Raw genomic sequence first — 21,030 nt, forward strand, 5'->3', positions numbered from 1 at the left:
CGTATGGATTCCAAGTAATTGTTCGGATCAAGAATACTATTAAGAGTATCACCTAGTATTCGCATCATTCCTACAACGACATCTGGGGGTAAATCGAATAACATCTCTCGGATTTGGCTCATAAGGTGGCTGCGAATCTGTTGAGTTGGATTGTCTATAGTAAGGAATAGAAATGAGATTATGTGCGCGCAAAAGGTGCGACAATTGGTGGATGTTGCTGGCCCTGTGCATATGTGAAAAGATAAAGTCTTGATTGAATTATCATTTCTTGTTGAGCAGCAGGTTTACTGTTCTTCCGTTCCTTCTCGGGACCGTCAACGAATTCCCCTGGCACGAGCAGCGGTGAGGTTTGGTCGTCTCAGCGGCTGTAAGCTCCCACATAAGGAGTTGCAGGTGGTCAAGGAAGGTTCTCCTGAAAGCCAGTCACAGATTTGAGACTTTAGGGGCCGTCATCGTGGCTGAGACACCGCTGACTCTCTCACTGTATGTCCAACTAGTATATATATACACGTACTAAAATGCTAGCTTCGGCAGCACGTCGTCAACCCAAGAGAGAAAGACTCTGGGCCAGGTTATTCCAATCAGAAAAGTCGACAAAATTCGGATCCCAACTATCAATACCAAACCCTGCCTCAATCCTAGAGTCCCCAGTCCCAATCCCATCAGTAGAATAAGGGCGATGTTCGTGAACGATTTGCCGACTCTGCTCATCATAAGCCTGGCGAATAAGCCGAGCCTTATCCCGCAACTGCACAATCATCGGCCACTTAGGTCCCGGGTCCGGCCAGGAGGGATTATCAGTCAAAGAAAACTGCGTATCAATAACACGCCAGGCCCGTTCAACGTGTGGACCGGTGGGATAGACACACAGACTCCAGAGGATGAAGGTGAGGAGGTGGTACTGTGTAAAAGTCATCATCAGCCAGTTGAAGCCACGCAGTAATTCGTTGCTGTGCAACTCGAAGTTCATTTCCATCCCACAGCAGGCTTGAGCCAGCGTCTCTTGGACAAGGTTGTGGTCGAGTGAGGAGGCCGACGGTCCCTGTGACTGTAGCTGTTTTTGTCTAATACACACTTCAGTCTTTGTGAGGAGCAGCCATCCGAGGAGGAAGCCAAAGCGTTGGATCGGGATGTCTGGGTCGCTGTGTCTTAGATATTTCTCGTGTATTGCATCTTTGAATTCAGCGATGAGCCGCTCTGGGTCAGCGGCTCCCGCTAAGCTTCGAAGTAAAGCCGGTCGGCCCCGGTTGATTTCCATTACAATTAGAGAGAATGTCATCTCGGTCCATCGGTTTTGTGATACAGCTGGGGCAATGTTCGTGTTTGATATGGTCTGATCGTCGATATTCAGCGGGAGATCAGTGTCGCCGTGGTCATTTTCCGGAACGCAAAGACCATGGTCTTCTGCGACTCGAATATCGGCTGATTGGATATGCCACCAGGCTCGTCGGCGTAGCTCGCATTCCACTTGTGGGAGTTTGAAGTATTTCCCGTCCCGCTGAAGACCGATGGATTGTGCGGCTCGAATAGTTACACCGTGCAATGTCCAGCCAGACCGGCCGCTATTGCTAAACCGAAAGCATGCCTAATAATCAACCATACATCAGTCATACCAAGCATGGGAAAGCGAATGCACCCAGGGAAACATTCACCCACCAAATATATCACCACCGCTTGCAACGAAGTAATGGTTGGAGCATCCAAAAACTCGGATTGATACAAGGACAATTCCAGCCCTTGCTGATACCGCCGCAGATTAGCAAGCAAGACTTCATTCTGGGTATCCTCCGAAAGCAAGGTTGTCGTAGCGCCAAAATAGATCGCATAAAGCAAAGCACGTACATCGGCACGCGCACTCTCAGGTCTACTAATGGCAGCAAATATGCTCGATTGGGCCGTTGGAACATGAATGACCTTGATCAAGGGATCCACCCGGCTGATAAATATCTCCCAGAGCGAAACCGCCTGCCAACGACTCGGAAATAGGTCCCGTGCGTCAATCTGGTTCAAGAACGGATTCGAGAAAAGACCATCTGCCTTCAATAACGGTCCTCGGCGCGGACTGCTCGCACTAATCGGTGATCCAATGGCGGACTGTAGCTCCTGCTCTTTCTCCAGCACTCGCGAGAGAAGAGGCTCGTTGATATACCGGCCATCCTTGCCTAGGAACCCCTGGTCTGTTGCAGCGAGATTTGTTGAGAGCGATTTGTAGTCAGATCGGCCATTCGGCGTGGGTGAGCTTGTACTCGGACCTTGGTCTTGACCGTTCAGGTATGTCGGCCGTTCGTTGATCATCGCCGCGATGGATTGTTCAAGCTTCTCCAACTGTATTGCGAGATGGGCGCTTTTCTTCGGTTGACGCTTGACTCGGCTCGGACCTGGATATTGGCAGGGTACACTCTTCTGCTGACATTTGTTGCATGGTGAGCACTTATCGCACTTTATCTTGTGCGCGTGGCAGCGTAAACATGATCGCTCTACGTTGTACCTGCGTTGATGGCTCATGGTCTTGTCTTAGCAGCTATGGAGAAGCTTCCGCGGATCGAGGATGTATAAGATGTTAGCTGCGATGTTGGACCACAGATGTTCGGGGCTCGGTCATTCATGAACGGCCGATCCGATAGGGGCGAAACCTTATTTCGGTGTTGAGAACTCGAGAACAATGATAGCATATAACTCCAATCTTTGCGCGGATCAATTATTCTCGTTTTTCAAGGGGATATAGCGCTAGGGAAGGGAAGAAGTCTCGATCAAAAGAAATACAACAATATATCCAAGCAGACTTAAAAAAAAAAAAAAAACACTAGAACTATTAGAAAGAAGTTTTCTTGAAAATTCCAGATAGGTAGCCAGCTTTTTCTTATTATGAAAGCACCTTATAACCACGTAGTCACCAACCCTGACATGCATTTTGTGCATGGTACTCCTTTACGGTGGCCTTTATCGATTCACCTCTTGCCTATGTGCACACTATACATGATTCTGTCTACTTCCACCATTCTATTTATATATAGATTATATCAATCTATAGGGGTTATCATTTTTCACGATAAGTAAGAAAGTAGAGGAAGTACCACAGAATAGAGGCATTAGCCGAGCAGCCGGGTGGTCGTGATGGTCCCTAAACCCCTCGTAGTCGGGCAAGCTCAAAATACTCCAATAGGGAATAATCCGCCGCTATCATAAAAAGAACGCTAAACTAAAACGCTAATAACACAGCCTCTCGCCCATTGCCACAAGCATCAAGAGGCACCAGTTTCCCAAAACAGAACCAACAAGCAGGTTGTAAGATTATGAAATCAGAAGATCACGGACACTCATACCCTTTCTCCTTTGAGTCTGGGGTACAGCTGGGGTCTCTTCCACAGACACTGACAATGCCGTACCCCCAGAGAAATTCTCACTGATCGAATCAGCAGTCCCTCTCCGGTCCTGAGTCAACATAAGCAGGGCAGCCGAAGCCTCGTGATCGACACCTTGAAACTCATGCATCTTTTCACTCGAGGCCCATATCGGTCCCAGCGCCGGGCTAGGAAGAATAGATGAAGCGTCCTGTGGAATCTGGGCTGAGGAAACTTGAGTGCGCGGGGAGAAAGACGGGGATGTATCAGAAAATTCTGGAGCAGCTTGCAACTCCGGCGATGCAGAGGTGGCGTATGACGAATAAGTAGCAGAACTATCCCTCCGCATGGGCTCGATGCCTGTTTCTGCGATGAACTCGGGGGATGTTGGTGAGGGTGGCGCGGCAGGAGCAATAGTATTGTGGGTTGCTCCTCCAGCCTTCATGTCGCGGATACATTTCTCTAGGTAATTGACATAGTCAATGCTTGCCTTGTTGGGATAGTCAGTATATTGTAGATACCCCGAACGAGATGCGACTGGTGCGTACCTGGAGAATGGCCAGCTTATGCATTTCCTGCCCAGTGCAGGCTGGAATCATGTCCTTTAATGTTCCAAATTCCTCGTTCATCTTGGATCGTCGTCGACGCTCAATTAAACTGTGTGCGGTCTTGCGGGCGATCTTGCGTCCTGCAGCACTAGTTGCACTGGGTTGTTTTCGCTTCGAGGTTGATGTGGGGTTGGGCATTGAATCCTCTGTATCTTGTGCACTCTTGTCATTTTCCTTCCTCTTGAGGGATTTTGAAGGCGACTTTGGTTTCATCTGGATGATCTTGCGGGTTCTGGTTGGTGGCGGAGGCAAATCGAAATCCTCAAGTGGGCGTTTGATAGATGCTCGTCCGGTTCTACTCGTACGATCCGAGAGTTCTGGGGAGGTGGGCGATGGCGGGACATAGGAAGGATCTGATCGAGAAGATCTGCGACTGCCAGCGCTCAATGCAGCGGGAGGTAATGTGAAGGCATCCCCGTCGGGCTTGTCTTTGATAATAAAGCCGCCCGACATGGCTGGGGTTGGAAGTCGTGACATGGTGAAAAAGGGGGAAATTGTGTGATTGTCGGCAAAAGATGCAGACTATATAACCGTGAACGTCCTCATAGATACTGTCGCGTGCTGCCCACGAGTCATGATCAGGGATTCTGATTGGTCGAGTGGATACCCGTGCCTCAGGGAGGAAAGGGCATTTGCTGGATCTAGGCAGTGGGGCTTATAGCTTATTGGTAGGTACTGGGTACTTACGCTACAGTGGGGCAAAAGGGAGAAACAGGAGTTACCCCATTGTACCGGGTACTTAGTACCATTGAGGTAGTCCAGCACGTGCAATCTCGACTTGATACTTCCAAGGTTGTGTTGCGAAATTCTCTTATGTTGTATAGTCCGACTGGTGAGATGCGTTTTCTTACAGCTACTTGAGTTTCCCAGGTTTCAGCATTGATTGCCCAGGTGTGGACCTCTCGACTGACACGTGCTGCCGATTCGGGTCATAGTTAATTTGTGGAATGGAAAACGGACTAAGAACCCTTTGTGTTTCAGGGTGAGCCTGACTATGTGATCCTTGGCGTCAATATTCGATCTGAGGGGGCAACAGCCCTTGTCTGATCTTTCATGTGCGGGTGCATCCTTCATTACATTGCTTTAAGGCTACTCCCTAGAAAACTACCTAACCCATTATCCGTTTCACGTTAGCTACTCTGACTTGCATCTACAGGTGCCAATTCACAAGAAACAACGACAAACCGTAATCAAATCTCTCAATTTACTTTCTTCTTAAAAACAAGATCCTTCATTCGTTGCACATGGCCCATAACACTCGACAGTCTCTGTTCTCTATACATCGCCCTTATCCAATTCCATTCAAGTAAAATTCTCGGGGTGACACTTCTCCGTGCATTGCAAGTAAACCGACCAGCTAAACCAGTACATTAGCCCAAGTCACAGTATCGATTGGATTCCAAAAGCTCACCAAAACTTATCATCATCCGGTACAGCAATCGAGCAGGTCTGAGACTGCAAAGAGCACAGCTCATGGCAACGGTTGACATTCACACGACTACCATGAGCTGTTCCTGTTGACAGGGGAGCCTTGCCCCGTGTACCCGTTGTAGTGGCGTTGTAGGAACTAGTTTCATTGGTGGGGACACGGACAGAGAGACGGGCACCGTGGTATGCCCCGGAAAGACGGGGCATTGCAGCGGCGGTGCTGGCCAGGGCAGCGACGCAGACAGTAAACAGGGTTGTGAGCTGCATGGTGGCAAAATGTGGAGAATGACTTGGTGAATGAGGATAAGAATAAGCTTTGAAGGGCAGATGTTCAATGAGAATTGATTCAAGCTGAGATCAGTTGCTATAGCTATGAGACTCTGATCCCTGGACCGTACTAGTTTATATAGAAACCGCTTGACGGCTGCGATAATGTGGTGGCTGGCTGTCAAGCCCCAACCTGCTTGGGAAGGGCCTCCTGGATTGTGCAGTGTTGCATATTGGCAGTTTAGATAGGACTATAGTAGCAAGTGCCAGGGTTGATCTCCAGGTTACGGCATTCCACATTCCTGTGAATACCTTTGGAGATATCCGCCTCGTCTCACGATTTGATAGTAACTTTCTGATAATTTAGGTATTTGGGCATCGTCTTTTGCACTACTGAGTACATGGGTGATCGATTGCAATTCTTTGCTCGGGTGGTGCCTAAAGGGCATGTTTTACGTGGCTTGGGCGAGCTCATGTCGCCACCTCGCATACTCCGCATACTCCGCACATTCCAGCGGGAGGCTATACCGTGACATTGGCCCAATTGTACTCCAGAGTAGAGATGAGAGAAGAAAATTGACGTCACACTCGACTTTAACCCGCATTATAGTGGACGGGGCTTATGTGTGGCTTGATATGACAGGAGTATGGACCAACTCCCAGCTATGGCTGAAGGCTACTTGGTCAGCAACAACAGAGGATATCCGAGATTGATTGGTTGCGATTCTCAGGTCCCAAAACAAGGAATCATATTTCAGTCTCTATAGAAATCATCAACCATGTGTGTCTATGCCAACCAAATGTGTTCCCTTTAATTATCAAACCGAGATTACTTGAAGAGCCTGTCAAGGATGACCTTGCCAAAGTCATCCTCCACAGGTGACCCATCCATCCGCCAGATGCGATTGCCAGCACGGCCACTCAGCCAGAGACCATGGTCACTCGAGCTCTCCTCCTCACCCTCGATGCGGTGACGGTTACGGCGGTCGACAACGCACATACCGCGAGTCCACTGGCCCAAGGTGTCGACTCGAATATCCTCTGGTGAGTTCTTCGAGTAAACCCACTTGGGGTCATCGGACGTCAAGGCATACCAGACGCACACGGGATCGTGCAGACTGAGCATAGCATCGTCACCAACGTGCCCAGGGTGCAGACGCTCCAAGGTCCTGAATGTGTGTCCCATAAACGCATTCACCCACTCAGCGAGCGGGGAGCCAGCAGCCAGAAGAGGTGTGATGGCCTCCCGGAACTGGCCCCGTGATATGTTGTGGCGGAGGGTGATGTCCAGCGGGAAAAGACGAAGGGTCAGTTGCCGGCTGAGATTTTGGGGGTAGGGCGGGAGTTTGTCGCTCTTCGTGGGTGGGATTGTTGTGTGCGGGTTGGGCGAAGTGAGTGCGAAAACACGCGCGGCTGCCACTGCATCTGCGTAGGCGTTGAACTCGCCCACTGGTGTCACCTATGAATGATATCAGTCGTTCTGTCTCGATGTTTCTTAGATCTGGAAAAGGCCTGGCTCACATTTCCTGGCTCGTTGATAGCACCGCCCATGACGACTACCTCTTTCACGCGAAGGAATGTCTCTGGGTCTTCTGCTGCAGCCAAAGCCAGATTAGTGAGCGGTCCCACCGCTACCAGGGTCACTGAGTCTGGCTCATTTTCACGGAGTGCGCGGAGGATCTCCTTGTGTGCCGGCAGCTTAGATGGGGTGAATGCGTGGTCGTCGGGGCCTGTGCAGTCCTCCGCAGGCTTGATTCCCTCGCCATCCAGGCTTTTAGCGAAAAGGTGTACCCAAGCCTTATTAGCAGTGAGATGTGGGTGCTATTTAGATATCAGCATGGTTCCCTTGTTTTGTAGGCCACAGGGCATCACATACCGTTGCGTGAATACCACCAAGTCCATCCGTTCCATCTGCGACAATATCAGTAAGCGATATTTATGGTATAATTGAGCAATACATACGGAAGTAATCCGCGAGCATTTTCTGGCTTTCGAGGGGTTCCTCTGCACCGACAGCCAATATAGGACGGAAAGCTCTCAAGCTGCCAAAGCCTTCAGGTCGGCCGTTCTCGCGGCGCCACTGCATCTCCCGCTCGAGAATATGGAACATTGACACTGCATTGCGGAGGCAGCTATATCTTATGTCAGAGTGTGTAACCTTCTCAAAGGATGTGATCGATCCCTTACCTCTCTATCTCGATGTTACCGAATGTCAATGAGATGAGGAGGACCTCTACCTCCTCCGGGGTGGCAGACAGAGCCAGCAAAAGGGCATAGATATCGTCGATACCCTGTGTGATAAATCAGCTCTGAAGCTATTTTTAGAAGATATGAGCATACCGGATCTGTGTCGATGATAATCTTCTTTGCCATGGTGAATGTTGACCAAAATGTGGAAGGACGAAAGTGGGAGCTTATCGATGTTATCAGCGGGGGTTTCGTCTGGCTATAAACCCCTCGTAGGCAAAATGTATTGGGCACTTCTCAGCTAGGACATTTCACTAATAAACTAATCATTATATTGCAGTCCGATCCTAAGCGATTTTATATCTTCAGGGAAAAGAATGACAGTACGACGCTTGGGATTACAATCCCGGTAACCGACGGCCCCCCGGACTGCCAACCCAACAACCCCCCGGGGCCGGCCGTTATCAACCCGAGCCTCATGCCCCACCAGATGGCAGATTAATTTGCAATTTGGTAAGCTTGGAAGAAATCTTTATCTACCAACAAGAGATATGGGCCACTGGATGAAAATAATCACTGGATTGTTACTGGAACGTGCTTGAGCCATGGCGAAAACAGAGTCTCAAAGCTCTCTTGATAAATCACATGGGCGATGACCAAATCGCCAGGAAAAAAAAATAGTGAAAGTCCTTCGACTATGACCACTATCAAGTACTAAGCGAAACTTCAAGCCGCCATGAAGAATTTCCAGGTCGCATCAGGGGCCAGAGAGTTACCAACACCAAGGGGCGCACCGTCATGCCCTCCATCATAAGCTATAAACGAAACTGGTTTGGAGCAGCCATGGAAGTCCGATCGAACAGAGCCGCGACTGCCAGACGCAGGTTTACCGATGTTTGTTGGCTGGCACTTGTTGTTCCCAACAAACTTATTCGCCAGAGCCACACCCCCATCAAATGGCAATACTGGATCATTGATCCCATGAATACCCAAGTAAGCAATAGGGTCGTAGCCGCCTTCACATCCACTAATCACACCACCACTCAATACACTGACGGCCTTGAACTCCTTTGCTCGTGAGCAAGCAAGTGCATAACTCATCCCACCGCCCCAGCTGAAGCCCGTCGCGAAGCGAGAGCTCGAATCCACACAGAGGTCACCCTCAACTTGCTTGATAATGGCGTCAATGAGAGCCACATCTTCGCCATTGGTGTTGCCCCAGCCAGCGTTCTTGCCGTTGGGAGATACCAGGATTGCGCTTCCCTGCGCTCGGCTTTCGAGACCGTACCAGGGTTGAATGCCGTCGCCGTTGGCGACAGAGTACATGTTTCCACCTCGCCAGTGCAAGCCGAAGACGAGATGATGTGGTTTGTTTGAGTCGTAATTGTCGGGCACTTTCAGGATGTACTGTCGTCCATTGATATCATGGACTCCGCTGGCGAGAGTAGGTTGTTTGCCACAGCCTGATGATGCGGCAGCGTCGACCGAGGATAGGAGCCCAAAGGCTACAAGGGCAGATAGGATCATCATATTGAGGTAACAAAATACTGAGATATCACAGACGAGAAAATTTTGATCAAGTCTAAGCTCGGAAAGTTGCTTCAATACTCAGGACTAGTCGAAGAAGAGTAAAGTGATGTGAGATTCCCGCCAACGCCATGGCTTTATATATCCATCCTCTTGGAGTTCGATGATCAAGCTGCCAGTACGACCTTGGGATCGTCAAAATTCGAGCTTTTCCACGACCCGTGTCTAGTTTGGCACGGCTATGATACTGTTCACACAACTGCCGGGTAAATGCCGCACAGCAACTGGCAATGAACGTCACAGGTTGGGATTCTACGGAGTAGAGAGAAAGCCAAGACGCGAGAAGCGTCTCCCCTGTTTCTTCAACCGGAGAATTGCCAAAATGGGAGGCAGGTAGTATTCAGGGTCCAAGTCCCGAGGTCACCCCCGCTTGATGTATGTGTATATCACATTGGAGCAGATGTGGCCAAGCATCGGACCAAGCGTTTTGGATAAATAGCCCAAGGCAAGCCTCCTTATACTCCTTGTTTCTGACCAGGCTAAATTCTGGAACATTTTGTAACAAGCTAGGTGACCCAAAGCCTAGATGACTGCGCCAAGACGTACTATATTCCATCCGCCGATCATATCGCTTCCTGCCTCGTTAAATAAAGTAAGACACTGACATGCCAAGCCTTCATCGGCATGTGGGACCAACTTTTCTACCGAAATCCATGTCTCTTTTGCAATCTCGCACTCTCATCGAGTACCACATGCTTGCCTAAATCCTGCTCCGCTCGAGATCCTATTTAGGCTCCAACCAGACCTTCCTTCCTACAAGGCCTCTTTGTCCCAAGACAGATCATGTCAAGGCTGACCAGCTAGCCTTTACGACGGCAGCCTTGTCGTAGAAAAATACATGCCAGATGCCAGGGCTTCGCATGTAGCCTTCACCAAGGTAAATTTAAGCCGCGTTTCATGTATCTCCGTCCTGGTCCATATTTATGCCTCTGTCATCTCTGACTAAATTAGTCCAAGCGGCCCAGCTCAATCCTCTTGTTTCAAAATAATAAGGAATACTTCGGTCTCATGCAATGACTAGGGGCCATGATGAATGTGTTATGTAAAGTCTTCACGCATTAGAGTATATAAGGACGACATATCTCCCTCAACGATGGCTGTAGCACATTCATCCTGAGCAGCTTCGTCCGTTCATTTCTATCCTAGTATATTTTCTTTCTTTGGGCTGGTCCCTCGATTCGTTCTCTACAAAAGCCAGTCGATTCTTTCATTCATTTCAAAATGAAGTTTTTCCTTGTGGCCCTCACAGCCATTGCGCCTATGGTCTCAGCCCATTACTTCTTCGACACAATCATCATTGACGGCAAGGAAGCTTCTGAGTATGTCCGGTCTAATACTCGTCCCGCGAAGTACAACCCAACTAAATGGGTCAACACCCGCGACGATATGACCCCCGACATGCCTGACTTCCGCTGCAACAAGGGCGCTTTTAGCTTCGCTGGCCAAACCGGTACTGCGGAGGTCAAGGCCGGGTCCAAGGTCGCCATGAAGCTTGCTGTTGGTGCTAGAATGCAGCACCCTGGTCCTGCTCTCGTCTACATGTCGAAGGCTCCTACCACCGCCAAGGAATACGAAGGTGATGGCGAGTGGTTCAAGATTCACCAAGAAAGCGTCTGCGACAAGAACAAGGACTTTACTAAGGATGCCTGGTGCACTTGGGACAAGGATCGTATTGAGTTCACAATTCCTGCGATTCTTCCTGACGGGGAGTATCTGATTCGGCCGGAGCACATTGGTATGTCTGTTATATCACTAGTATAGGTGAAGGGTGCTAATATCCGGAACAGGCGTACACGGTGCCGCCGGTGGGCAAGCCGAATTTTACAATTCGTAAGTCTAGCTTGCTCACTTGTATCCTATTACTGTTCTTTTTTCAGTGAATACTGACAGAGTATCTAGCTGTGCTCAAGTCAAGGTTGTCGGTGGTGGCAATGGAACCCCTGGACCTACGGTCAAATTCCCCGGTGCTTACAAGAAAGACGACCCTTCGTTCAACTTCAGTATCTGGAATGGCTACAAGGATTATCCAATGCCTGGTCCAGAGGTCTGGACCGGTGAGTCAGACTCTAGCTCGGCTTCTAAGGTGGCTGGCAGCAAGAGTGCAGCTGCCGCTGCTACTTCCAAAGGGCAAGCTGAGGACAGTTCTGACAGCGATTTTACTCGTTGCGCACGCTCATGCTTCCAGTTTCTATAGAGACTAAGCAAATTCGGGGTCCATCGTTAATTTGCTAGGGCTTAGGGGTGTCAATGGACCCAATATCTCGATTGTTTACTCCCACCATATCAAGTCCTCTTGATAGATAACTTTCTTTCACTTATTTTACAGATTTTCTTCGGAGCATTTCTTTTCTAATAGAAGATTTCTGTAGTCGTAGATTTGGACCTTTCGAGGGTTTTGAAAGCCATAGCAACGTAGTTGGGAAGAGTGAAAATTCTATTCTTAAAAAGCTTTCCAGTCTTCTATGGTGGTTCAATATTAGACATTCCTATCATCGAATGAAGATTTGCTGGACGCAAAATCATGGGTCCTTGAACCATTTGCATTCAGATTTTGAGATCAGATGTCGTTCAAATATGCATCTCAATCACATGCATTTTATAGGGGTTTTGTATTTACTTGACCCAACACCCTAGTAGTGGGCATATTAGATTCTTCGGATGACTACATATAAGGAGGTAAAATCTATACCATTGAAATTAATAGAGTGCCTATGAGAATCGGTCACAATGGCTTCCAAGGCTCTTAGGTCTTTACTGAGTCAGCCGGTCAGATTTTGGGAGAAAGCTCTCGTATACTCCGTAGCGCGGACAAACTTGGAAAGAGAGTAGAACGGAGGGTAAAAATGGGAGCAAAGAGGGATTAAAGGAGTACAGTATAGCTAGTATGACACGAAAGTGTGCAACATTAGAAACTAGTCGGATATATAAAAGACATATTCGGATGGCGCTTTCAGGAGTGCATGACCGGCGAACCAATCCCGACCCCTTCTTTCCACTGCATACTGCAAGTGTCGGAGACTAGCTAAGACACAGTATGCTTCACACACGTCAACTCAGAGCACCAATTGGACCAGGTTGTCCTCGTATGAATACATGACTCTTTTCCTCGTGGGCGAGCCCCTATAAGGAGGTAAGAGAATGTTGAAAGAGAGATAAATCCCCCTGTCGGATCGGCAATCTTCAAGCGTCCCGGTTTGCCGGGAAAATCGATTTATGCAAACAACTCAGGAGATCCTTTAACGACCTAGAACACGCTAGTAAGATATAAATCGGTTGAAAGCGCAAAAAGCGGAGAGAACAGATAGGCGGAGACGTGGCCTGTTCACTTCAAGTTATCTCATATGGAACTATCAGCTTGGAGATTGGCCAACTGTTCCCCAGGTACTCCGTATATTGAATACATGTAAATAGATGACAGTGTGCAGTCAGTGCTCACCTGGGCTGATCGCCGGTCGCATTCTTCAGCCAGTACCAAGATGATATACATAGAGAAGCTCAGTCTTGAGATTAATCAAGAACATGAGACAGATAAACAAAGGTGTCAAGGTAGACATACAATCTGTCAGATACTCCGTACAGAAGTGTGCAATAACTCCCAAAAGCCAAGGGCTTGGTAACTTACCATTACGGTCACAGTACAAGTGGATCTGCCACGGTTGCCCTTTCCTCTCTCTACTCCCTCTCTTCCTCCTTTCTCATCTTCTACTCATTTCGACTTCTTTTGTTTATCTCTTCTGCGCCATTGCGCTATTCCTACTACTCCTATCCGCGATATCACCTCGCGCGCTCCGGTCAATTGACCGCCTTGGAATCTCGAGACCTTCCCTACTGAATACAAAAAGCTTCCCGTAGCTGAGCGCAATCGTCTCGGCTCTCAGTGCGCCTGTCAATCTCAGAGTGCGCGTGCGCAATTGTCCTACCCTCTCATCCGGCAAATTTGATCCCGCCTCCCCTATCGCCTAAACCCCATCCTCCACCTACTTAGGTTTCAATCGGAGAGTAAGTTCTAGGCTTCCAACCATCTTGGCAACAGTGATGGTACTGACTTATGAGTGCACAGCTCCATGACCATGAACCCTTACATTAGCTGGGCAATTTTGCTCGTCGTGGCAGGTGGCCTCGGCTGGTACTACACCAATGGCACAACCCCCAAGGCCAACGTGATTCGAGCTGCCGTGGAGAAAACCGAGGCCACTGTAGCACCCAAGAAGTCAAAACGCAAGTCTAAGCCCGCTCCCGAGCCAGCTGTCAAAAAGTCCGAGGTCAAGACCGTCGTGTCGCCCCCCACCACTGAGGATGAGAAGCCAGACGAGGAAATTGACCGCAAGGAGCTGGCCCGCCGCATGGCCGGTCTCAAGACCAACGCCCCAGCTCAACCCGCTCCTACCAAGCCCGCTCCTACCAAGAGCCAGAAGAAGAACAAGAAGAAGGCTACCCAGCTCCAGGCTAGCGACACCCGTGCCTCCTCGACCACTGGCGCCGAGGCTGACGATGATCTGTCTCCCGCCGCCTCCCCCTCCGTGAACGCCACTGTCCCCTCGGCCGGATATGTTTCCGATATGCTGGAGGCCCCCGCTCCCGGTGCATCTGTGCTCCGTGTTACTGGCAATGTTGAGAACCAGCCCAAGAAGCAGAAGGCCCAGACCTTCAAGGAGGTGGAAACCAAGAAGCAGCGCCAGCAGCGTCTCAAGAACGAGGCCCGCAAGCAGCAGGTTCAGGAGGCCGAGATCGAACGTAAGAAGTTGCTTGAGAAGCAGCTGCACACCGCTCGTGAGTCTGAGCGCCGCGAGGCTGCCCGGTCGACCGCACCTGCTGCCAACGCTTGGCAGACTAAGGAGACTGCTCCAACGAAGACCAACGTGGTCAACGGATCCCGTCCCGCTCCCGCCGCCCCTGCCACTTCCTCTCAGACCCTTCTGGACACCTTTGAGTCCCCCGCTGCCCCTGCTCCTACCAAGTGGGCCCAGAACCTTCCCTCTGAGGAGGAGCAGATGCGCCTCTTGGGAGCTTCCAAGGGCGATGACGAATGGACCACCGTTTCCAAGAAGCAGATCAAGAAGAAGGGCGGCAAGACTGACGAAAGTGTCAGTGAGACCAGTGCTTCGGAGAACCAGTCCACCACTGTCGCTCCTGCCCCCGTTGAGCCTCGCGTGACAGTGACCCCAACCTACCTCCCTGACATCCTTCGCTCTCGTGAGAAGGGCCACCCCCTGGACTCTGACTGGGCTGCGTGAATAATTTCCTCTATCTGAAGCCTTTTCTCTCTCTGATTCTCTCCGATGTCTTCATCTTGAATTGTATTTATTACCCTTTTGTGTTTTGTTTTTTGTTTGTTTGTTTTTTTGGGCGTTCTGGGGGTGTCACATCATTCGAGCACTCTCCCTCCCTTCACTAACAATGGGGGCTTGGGAGATTGCCACAACGCATTAGGAGCGGAATTGGTAGGTTCCCCTTGCAAGTTGTGCAAGGAGGAAGAACTGCACTGCGGGAACAAAAGCAGAATTGCGGGAATGGATCTGATGCTGTGTTGCAAGTTCTTTTTTTTTTCTATGGCAAAATCTGTATTGCAATGAAACCATAACCAACCTAAAACAAAAATAAACAGGAATGTAGAGCTTGAAATTTCTTCAGCGTATTCAGTATATACTCCGTAGATCATCATGGGTCGAGTCTGTGTCGTCACGATTCCAAATGCGGTTTAGCGGCCAGTTCCGGTTATCGTGGCCTGAAGTTGGCTTTGTATACTTGGTATTTGCTCCTGGCTTCTTCTTCCCCAACCTGTCTCTCAACTCCAACTTTCTCTTCTCAATCTCTTTTTTGTTTTATTCTTCCGCTATGGCCCAAATTCGCGGCACTGCGGGCTACAACCTCGGCCACCAAAACCCATTTGGCGGGCCCGGTAGCGCAGATGCCACCAGCGACCCTAGTCCACTGGACGCGATCCGCGAGCAGACAAGCAAGATCGAGGACTGGCTAGATACCTTGGCTGATCCAGTGAAGCCGTACGTTTCAGCTCCGCTCTTTGTTTTGAATTTCTTCATCCACCCATGTTATGGTTCGAGTCGCGAGAGAGCTCGAAACAAGGGATTCGAGGCATGGACTAACACTTTCGCTCTCTAGCTACCTTCCTGCCATCGGCCGATTCTTGATCGTAGTGACCTTTATTGAAGACTCGCTGCGCATCCTCACACAATGGAATGATCAGCTCCTTTACCTCCGTGATTTCCGCAAGAGTAAGATAATACCCTTGCTCATGGACCCTGATCTGCAAGATCTAGGGTCGAGGGTCCGACACTACCTCTGTAACGCTATCTAACGCGCTTTTCTGGGTGGCTTTAGTTCCTTGGGGAATCACACACATGTTCCTTATCGTTAATGTCATCGCCATGGCCGTGTGTTCGACTCTGGTCATCGCCCGCAAACGCACCGAGTTCGCCGTCGCTGGATTGCTCGCCGTCGTAATCACACAGGGTCTCGGATACGGTCTTATTTTCGACTTGAACTTCTTCCTTCGCAATCTGAGTGTTGTGGGTGGTCTGCTTATGGTCCTGTCCGATTCGTGGGTGCGCAAGAAGTTCGTTCCCGCCGGTCTGCCCCAGCTTGATGAAAAGGACCGCAAGATGTACGTCCAGTTCGCTGGCCGGGTATTGCTGATCTTCCTCTTCGTTGGATTCGTGTTCTCCGGCGATTGGGGCTTCTGGCGCATTCTGGTTAGCTTCTTCGGTCTTGTCGCTTGTGTCATGGTCATTGTTGGCTTCAAGGCTAAGTGGAGCGCTATCATTCTGGTGGTCCTGCTGAGCTTGTTCAACGTGTTTGTGAACAACTTCTGGACGGTATGTTTACTGGGAAATCCTATGCATCTTCGGTTACTGACATCTCTGTCTAGCTTCATGCCCACCACCCGCAAAAGGACTTTGCCAAGTACGACTTCTTCCAAATCTTGTCGATTGTGTATGTTCCCTCTCCCCGGTAGTGATATATTCTCGGCGCTAACACCTTCTAAAGTGGTGGTTTGGTCCTACTCGTCAACATGGGCCCCGGCCAATTGAGCATGGACGAGAAGAAGAAGGTCTACTAGAGCAGAAGAATATCGAATAGCGATTTTCTTTCTCTCTATATATCTCCCGGGCACCTACATTCATCTAGCAAACACAATGAAGAGGGACAGGAAAGAACAAGGGGTGGCCTAGCTGGTGCTCCGCGGGCTCCGAGCATTTGAAAATGGGCTCCTTTGGATTCTTGACTGGTTTACAGAGGCTATGCGTGGCCGGGTTGGGCGTTTTTTGCATTTGGGATAATTTTGAAACGCAGAGGAGATCCAACGATCTCTTTCTTGCGTCTTTGTTTTTGAGCTAAACTTTTGCGTCCTGGTCTCTTGTTTCATCGAGATCAAAAAGACATGCCCTTTGCATACGGTATTTTTGATATGCATTTGAATTGCATTTATCACGAAGACGGGTTGAATCGGAAATCTAACGCTAGATGCGTCGCATATCTGCATGACTCTTCGCCTTCGGCATACAATAATAGTAAACCTGAAGGATTACATTCAAGGAGTTAGGGTAGCTAGAAGGAATTAGCTCAACTCCAAAGCTACCCCTCTATATTATCATGTTTTGCCCATTGTTCAAGCCTACATCATTTAGATACGCTTATACATGCTGAAGAAGTATTGCGAGTGCACCTTGGCTTGTATTATAGGCTACTGTATAGGAGATCTATTGGCTTGAACTTGGGAATCTACATGTCTAGTCATCTTCAACGACGACCTATCCTTTGTTGACATATATGCTCCCACCAGACCAGACCTAAACAAATTTTCCACCGCGTACACCAGGTCATCCTAAAAATGTCTGCCACTGTCCTTCTAGTCATGTTGCGCATGATATTTTGTACAACTTGGACAGTGCGTGCTCAAATATATAAAGAGAAAACCACACCCCAACTCTGGATCAATGACAGCAGCTGTTGGTATTACATGTGTAAAGACTACTGAGTTGAAAGCCTTTGATCTAATTCCACTCTACAATATTCATCTAAACTGGTGAAGACCCAAAAAGGAAAAAAAAAAATAATTCATTGTTGGTCGAAACGCTATGTACTGGTAACCCAAAGCAGAGGGGGAGTGATTATGGTACAAGAAAGATATAAGATCTAGGAATTGAAGGAGAGCAGAAGAGTAGAAAAAGGAGGTGTCGGGAGGGCCACGAGAATGCTGGAAACAAATAAGAGACAAAAAAGAAAAAAGGATTGTAGAATGATAGGAAGGAGTGCTATCATGGTGGACTCGTCTGTTCTCTTACCGTTGGGTTGAAGCAACGGAGGAACTGTAGGCGATGTGAGGCATCTCGCTTTTATATACCGGACCAGCCAGGTGCATGCCTATATGGGATCTGACGTCCCGAAAATGAGGTGTTTGCGTTGAAGATCAAGCATCACTTTGCAAACGTAGGGTCTCAGGGAACTGAGAAGAAATAAGAGATAAAAAAGCAAATGCAGGCTGGTCTTGATGCTAACGCCGTATACCCGATACCTAGGGAAGATGAATGGAAGGAGGATAAGGGGGTTTGGAGGATGAGGGGTGGGACTTTTCGAAAAGCTTTTATATGTCCATGCTCCAACGCCATGGGCGGATGGGCTGGAATTCACCTAGGCCGATCTCATTGTGGTTGTCATCGTTGATCTCCAGGTGTAGCATGTGAACCTTCTTGTTGTCCCGATGCACTGTGGAGAGAGTCTTTGAGATATTTGGGCGGTAGAATTTGTCAACGTCATCTGTGGCTTTTGATTGAGGGCGGGATGCCGGGGTGTCGGGGTATTTCCATGATAGACTCTGTGAGAGATCGGAGTTGGAGGTGGTGGTGGAGAACATGGAGTCAGTCCGAGAGTGCAATTCTGGAGCCGGCCCATCGGATTCGATACGAAGTCGAGCCAACGATGGTCGCCGAGGTCGATGGTTCTGTGTGGTGTCATCGACAGCGTCGTCGCCGGTCTCGGTGATTGTTTCAGGCTCCTCCCTGACCACGTTCTTGGGGGCCCAGGATACGTTGCCAAGTCCAGAGCGTGCTGCCGTCGGCGAAGTGACGTCTGCTTTACCAGCCATCACTCGGGCACTTGGTGGCGGCTGGAGCATCCATCTGGTATCGGCACGGCTACAAGGTCCACTAACAATGGGCGGGTGGAGGTCGTTCACAGGCGGCACACGGGGGATGTAGTACTTGGAGGATTCATTCGGGTCTGCACGACCGCGTCCAGAGAACCCAATCGACGATCCGCGAACTTCTTGTTGTCCCCAAAGAGGCTCATCTTCCCGTTGGTACCGCATCGACTTCCACTTCTCGCCGAGTGGTTGCATCAGGCCACCACTCTTGTCTTTCTTGAGTTGCGAGCTCTGGTTGGTATTCCAACTATCCGTTCGTTGAACGTTGCGATGGCCACCCCGACGGGCTGGGGGGCCAGGGCCTAGGGATATTTCCTCCCGCCACCCTACATTGGTACTGAAAGGGGTTGGTTGTGCAAATGGACGGGGTTGGTCGGTGACGATCTCGTTGTTGCGTCGCTCCTTCTCCTTCTCTCGCTGGACCCGGGCAGCATCCTTTCTACGTTTCCGACGATCGACATTTTCAGCGCAGGGGGTGCAACTGGCATAGTAAAAGACTGCGGACTGCGCGCCTCGATAGAGCCACATGGCTGACGCGGGGGGATGTGAGGGGATATCGGTTGGTTTATTGGACTGGACTGCTTGGGTGGTAAACCGTCGTTCAAGACGGGCTATCAGCCCGGGAAATCTGTTTGAATTGACCCGGTATTCGCTTGTTGTGTTGTAGTGATACTATCGGACACATGAAGGGCTGAGCGGATAGGGGGAAGAAACTGCGGAAACGGGCGGGATATAGGGGAGACGTAGGAATTGGAGATCGCCCAGCGATCTTTAGACAAAGTGAGGGTAAAAAATAGTTGGGTAAAGGGAAGAGTAAGAAAGGGGAGGTGAGAGGTTGAGATGGCAATTAGGGGAGGTCTGAGGGGGGCGTCGGTAGTTTCTGCCTTGGTGTTTCGCCTTTAGTATTCTTTTTGATTTTTTACTGTTTGCGGCCTAAACTGGGTACAAAGATATGGAAAGATATAAAGTCTACGATTCACCGACTTCTTTCTAAATCTTATACTTGTACACCTCATGCCACAGTCTCCTAACTTGCTGCGCCAAGGCCCGACAGGGGCCTGAGATGGAGTATATGTGCTCCGTACGGAGTACAACCACATCCGACTCAAGGATGTCCGGAGTATGTAACATGACTGCCTATTCCTCTACAGATGACCTCTTTGTCTTGAGGGACTTGCTTCTTTGATCTACGTAGTATTCTACGTACGTACTCCATACACCGTACATAGTAGCCTTGGCATCTTCCCGCGTGGAGAGTCGAAAAGGAATGTGGCTGCAAACGGCAGGAGATTACTCCTTTTTCAAAAAGGAATGTAAGGAAAATTAGAATGGTAATTCACGTCTTATCGAACCGTACTGTAAAATCACATTCCTCTGGAACGGAGGGGCGACATCTGGGAACTTGAGTAGAATCCAGCCCCTGTAAATTCACTGTCTTTGTGCCCATTGTCTGTGTGCTCTTGGCCCCCCGCAAAGTCACTCGAAGGGCAAGAATGCCGAGTTGATGGCAAATCCCCTTGTGTAGCCCCATCCTTGATGTAACTTGCTGTGGCCATTGCATCATTGCACACGATGTCGGCAAATCATCGATAGCTGGGAGATCGAAGAAGGTTGGCAACGGAAAATAATCAAAACATGGTGGACATGCAAAACCTAGCATATCTTCGTATCGTTATAGGGGCCAAGGGCCAAGCCCGCGACAGCGAGTTCAATAGTCAAAGGGCCATGCAACGCGGGCAGAACCCCAGCATTCACCGGCTTGCTGAATCGTTGTATTGCATGCAAATGGGTTACCCAAAACGCCCAGAAAATGATAATGGAAAATAGCACCGTGAGAAATTTGCTCATGCATTCTTCGTGTCTCGGATTACCTCGCCTTTCACCTTGGACCAGTCAATGTCTCCGTCCATTTTTTCGTCTATTTCACCGCACACCACGACATTGTCACCGCGGATCAAGTACAGCCCATGTTCAATCTCGGTTGAGGGCTCGTCGTCGTCTGGGGTACGGATGATGCGTTCAACGGTATTAGCGAGGACCAGATTGGTCGTTTGGTCGGTTGACAGAAGGTCGCCGATGAGTGTGCGGCCGTCGACTGTGAGGATGAGGACTTTTTCTGTTTGACCCAGGCTGGTCAGTGATTGGTCTATGTGAGAGCATAAGCATCTGAGCTAATTGCAAAACTCACTATTGACGTAAAAGTGGAGAGACATGTTGGATGGGGAAGCGACGGTTGGACAAAGTACAAGGGTATCTCAATTTGCGGTTGATCGGGTACAGGTGGGTGCACCGTTGAGTCAAGATAGAGCTGTGTCTCAAGCCAGGTGGTTCTATCAGTAGGCTTGGAGTATGTCTCTTGCTTTGCGTGTGCAGGAGAGGGTTCGTAGATCTACGTTCCCTTCGGAGTTCGTCACTTCGCGCAAAAAGTGTTCGCCGAGGTAAAAGAGCCGAA

The 21,030-nt window shown here is 49.5% G+C and overlaps 10 protein-coding genes across 10 annotated transcripts; 3 read left to right on the plus strand and 7 right to left on the minus strand.

The window, feature by feature from the left end:
* Window positions 1-541: 541 nt before the first annotated feature.
* Window positions 542-2,470, minus strand: N7500_008031 (fungal specific transcription factor domain-containing protein; the record flags this gene model as incomplete). The annotated part of the gene is made up of 4 exons (XM_056679175.1): window positions 542-1,048; window positions 1,076-1,585; window positions 1,657-2,325; window positions 2,441-2,470. 4 exons carry the CDS (start codon window positions 2,468-2,470, stop codon window positions 542-544), a joined length of 1,716 nt encoding a protein of 571 aa, XP_056529547.1.
* An 821-nt stretch (window positions 2,471-3,291) lies between these two features.
* N7500_008032 (uncharacterized protein) lies at window positions 3,292-4,426 on the minus strand (the record flags this gene model as incomplete). The annotated part of the gene is made up of 2 exons (XM_056679176.1): window positions 3,292-3,831; window positions 3,890-4,426. The coding sequence occupies 2 exons, from the start codon at window positions 4,424-4,426 to the stop codon at window positions 3,292-3,294; spliced, it is 1,077 nt and encodes a 358-aa protein (XP_056529548.1).
* An 825-nt stretch (window positions 4,427-5,251) lies between these two features.
* N7500_008033 (uncharacterized protein) lies at window positions 5,252-5,644 on the minus strand (the record flags this gene model as incomplete). The annotated part of the gene is made up of 2 exons (XM_056679177.1): window positions 5,252-5,306; window positions 5,361-5,644. The coding sequence occupies 2 exons, from the start codon at window positions 5,642-5,644 to the stop codon at window positions 5,252-5,254; spliced, it is 339 nt and encodes a 112-aa protein (XP_056529549.1).
* Window positions 5,645-6,473: 829 nt separating this feature from the next.
* On the minus strand, window positions 6,474-8,017 carry N7500_008034 (putative nucleoside hydrolase; the record flags this gene model as incomplete). Its single annotated transcript, XM_056679178.1, has 6 exons — window positions 6,474-7,103; window positions 7,166-7,465; window positions 7,521-7,555; window positions 7,607-7,776; window positions 7,832-7,935; window positions 7,985-8,017. The coding sequence occupies 6 exons, from the start codon at window positions 8,015-8,017 to the stop codon at window positions 6,474-6,476; spliced, it is 1,272 nt and encodes a 423-aa protein (XP_056529550.1).
* Window positions 8,018-8,557: 540 nt separating this feature from the next.
* Window positions 8,558-9,361, minus strand: N7500_008035 (CE1 family esterase; the record flags this gene model as incomplete). Its single annotated transcript, XM_056679179.1, has 1 exon — window positions 8,558-9,361. One exon carries the CDS (start codon window positions 9,359-9,361, stop codon window positions 8,558-8,560), a length of 804 nt encoding a protein of 267 aa, XP_056529551.1.
* A 1,278-nt stretch (window positions 9,362-10,639) lies between these two features.
* On the plus strand, window positions 10,640-11,612 carry N7500_008036 (lytic polysaccharide monooxygenase auxiliary activity family 9 protein; the record flags this gene model as incomplete). Its single annotated transcript, XM_056679180.1, has 3 exons — window positions 10,640-11,153; window positions 11,206-11,248; window positions 11,318-11,612. 3 exons carry the CDS (start codon window positions 10,640-10,642, stop codon window positions 11,610-11,612), a joined length of 852 nt encoding a protein of 283 aa, XP_056529552.1.
* A 1,876-nt stretch (window positions 11,613-13,488) lies between these two features.
* Window positions 13,489-14,652, plus strand: N7500_008037 (uncharacterized protein; the record flags this gene model as incomplete). The annotated part of the gene is made up of 1 exon (XM_056679181.1): window positions 13,489-14,652. One exon carries the CDS (start codon window positions 13,489-13,491, stop codon window positions 14,650-14,652), a length of 1,164 nt encoding a protein of 387 aa, XP_056529553.1.
* Window positions 14,653-15,253: 601 nt separating this feature from the next.
* Window positions 15,254-16,496, plus strand: N7500_008038 (protein ERV29; the record flags this gene model as incomplete). Its single annotated transcript, XM_056679182.1, has 5 exons — window positions 15,254-15,420; window positions 15,539-15,651; window positions 15,758-16,251; window positions 16,305-16,369; window positions 16,424-16,496. 5 exons carry the CDS (start codon window positions 15,254-15,256, stop codon window positions 16,494-16,496), a joined length of 912 nt encoding a protein of 303 aa, XP_056529554.1.
* A 1,524-nt stretch (window positions 16,497-18,020) lies between these two features.
* On the minus strand, window positions 18,021-19,106 carry N7500_008039 (uncharacterized protein; the record flags this gene model as incomplete). The annotated part of the gene is made up of 1 exon (XM_056679183.1): window positions 18,021-19,106. One exon carries the CDS (start codon window positions 19,104-19,106, stop codon window positions 18,021-18,023), a length of 1,086 nt encoding a protein of 361 aa, XP_056529555.1.
* Window positions 19,107-20,422: 1,316 nt separating this feature from the next.
* On the minus strand, window positions 20,423-20,791 carry N7500_008040 (U6 snRNA-associated Sm-like protein LSm8; the record flags this gene model as incomplete). Its single annotated transcript, XM_056679184.1, has 2 exons — window positions 20,423-20,724; window positions 20,767-20,791. 2 exons carry the CDS (start codon window positions 20,789-20,791, stop codon window positions 20,423-20,425), a joined length of 327 nt encoding a protein of 108 aa, XP_056529556.1.
* Window positions 20,792-21,030: the final 239 nt, after the last annotated feature.

The sequence above is a fragment of the Penicillium coprophilum genome, assembly GCF_028826855.1.
Source record: "Penicillium coprophilum strain IBT 35676 chromosome Unknown utg000005l_segment0_segment0, whole genome shotgun sequence".
Taxonomy (NCBI): domain Eukaryota; kingdom Fungi; phylum Ascomycota; class Eurotiomycetes; order Eurotiales; family Aspergillaceae; genus Penicillium; species Penicillium coprophilum.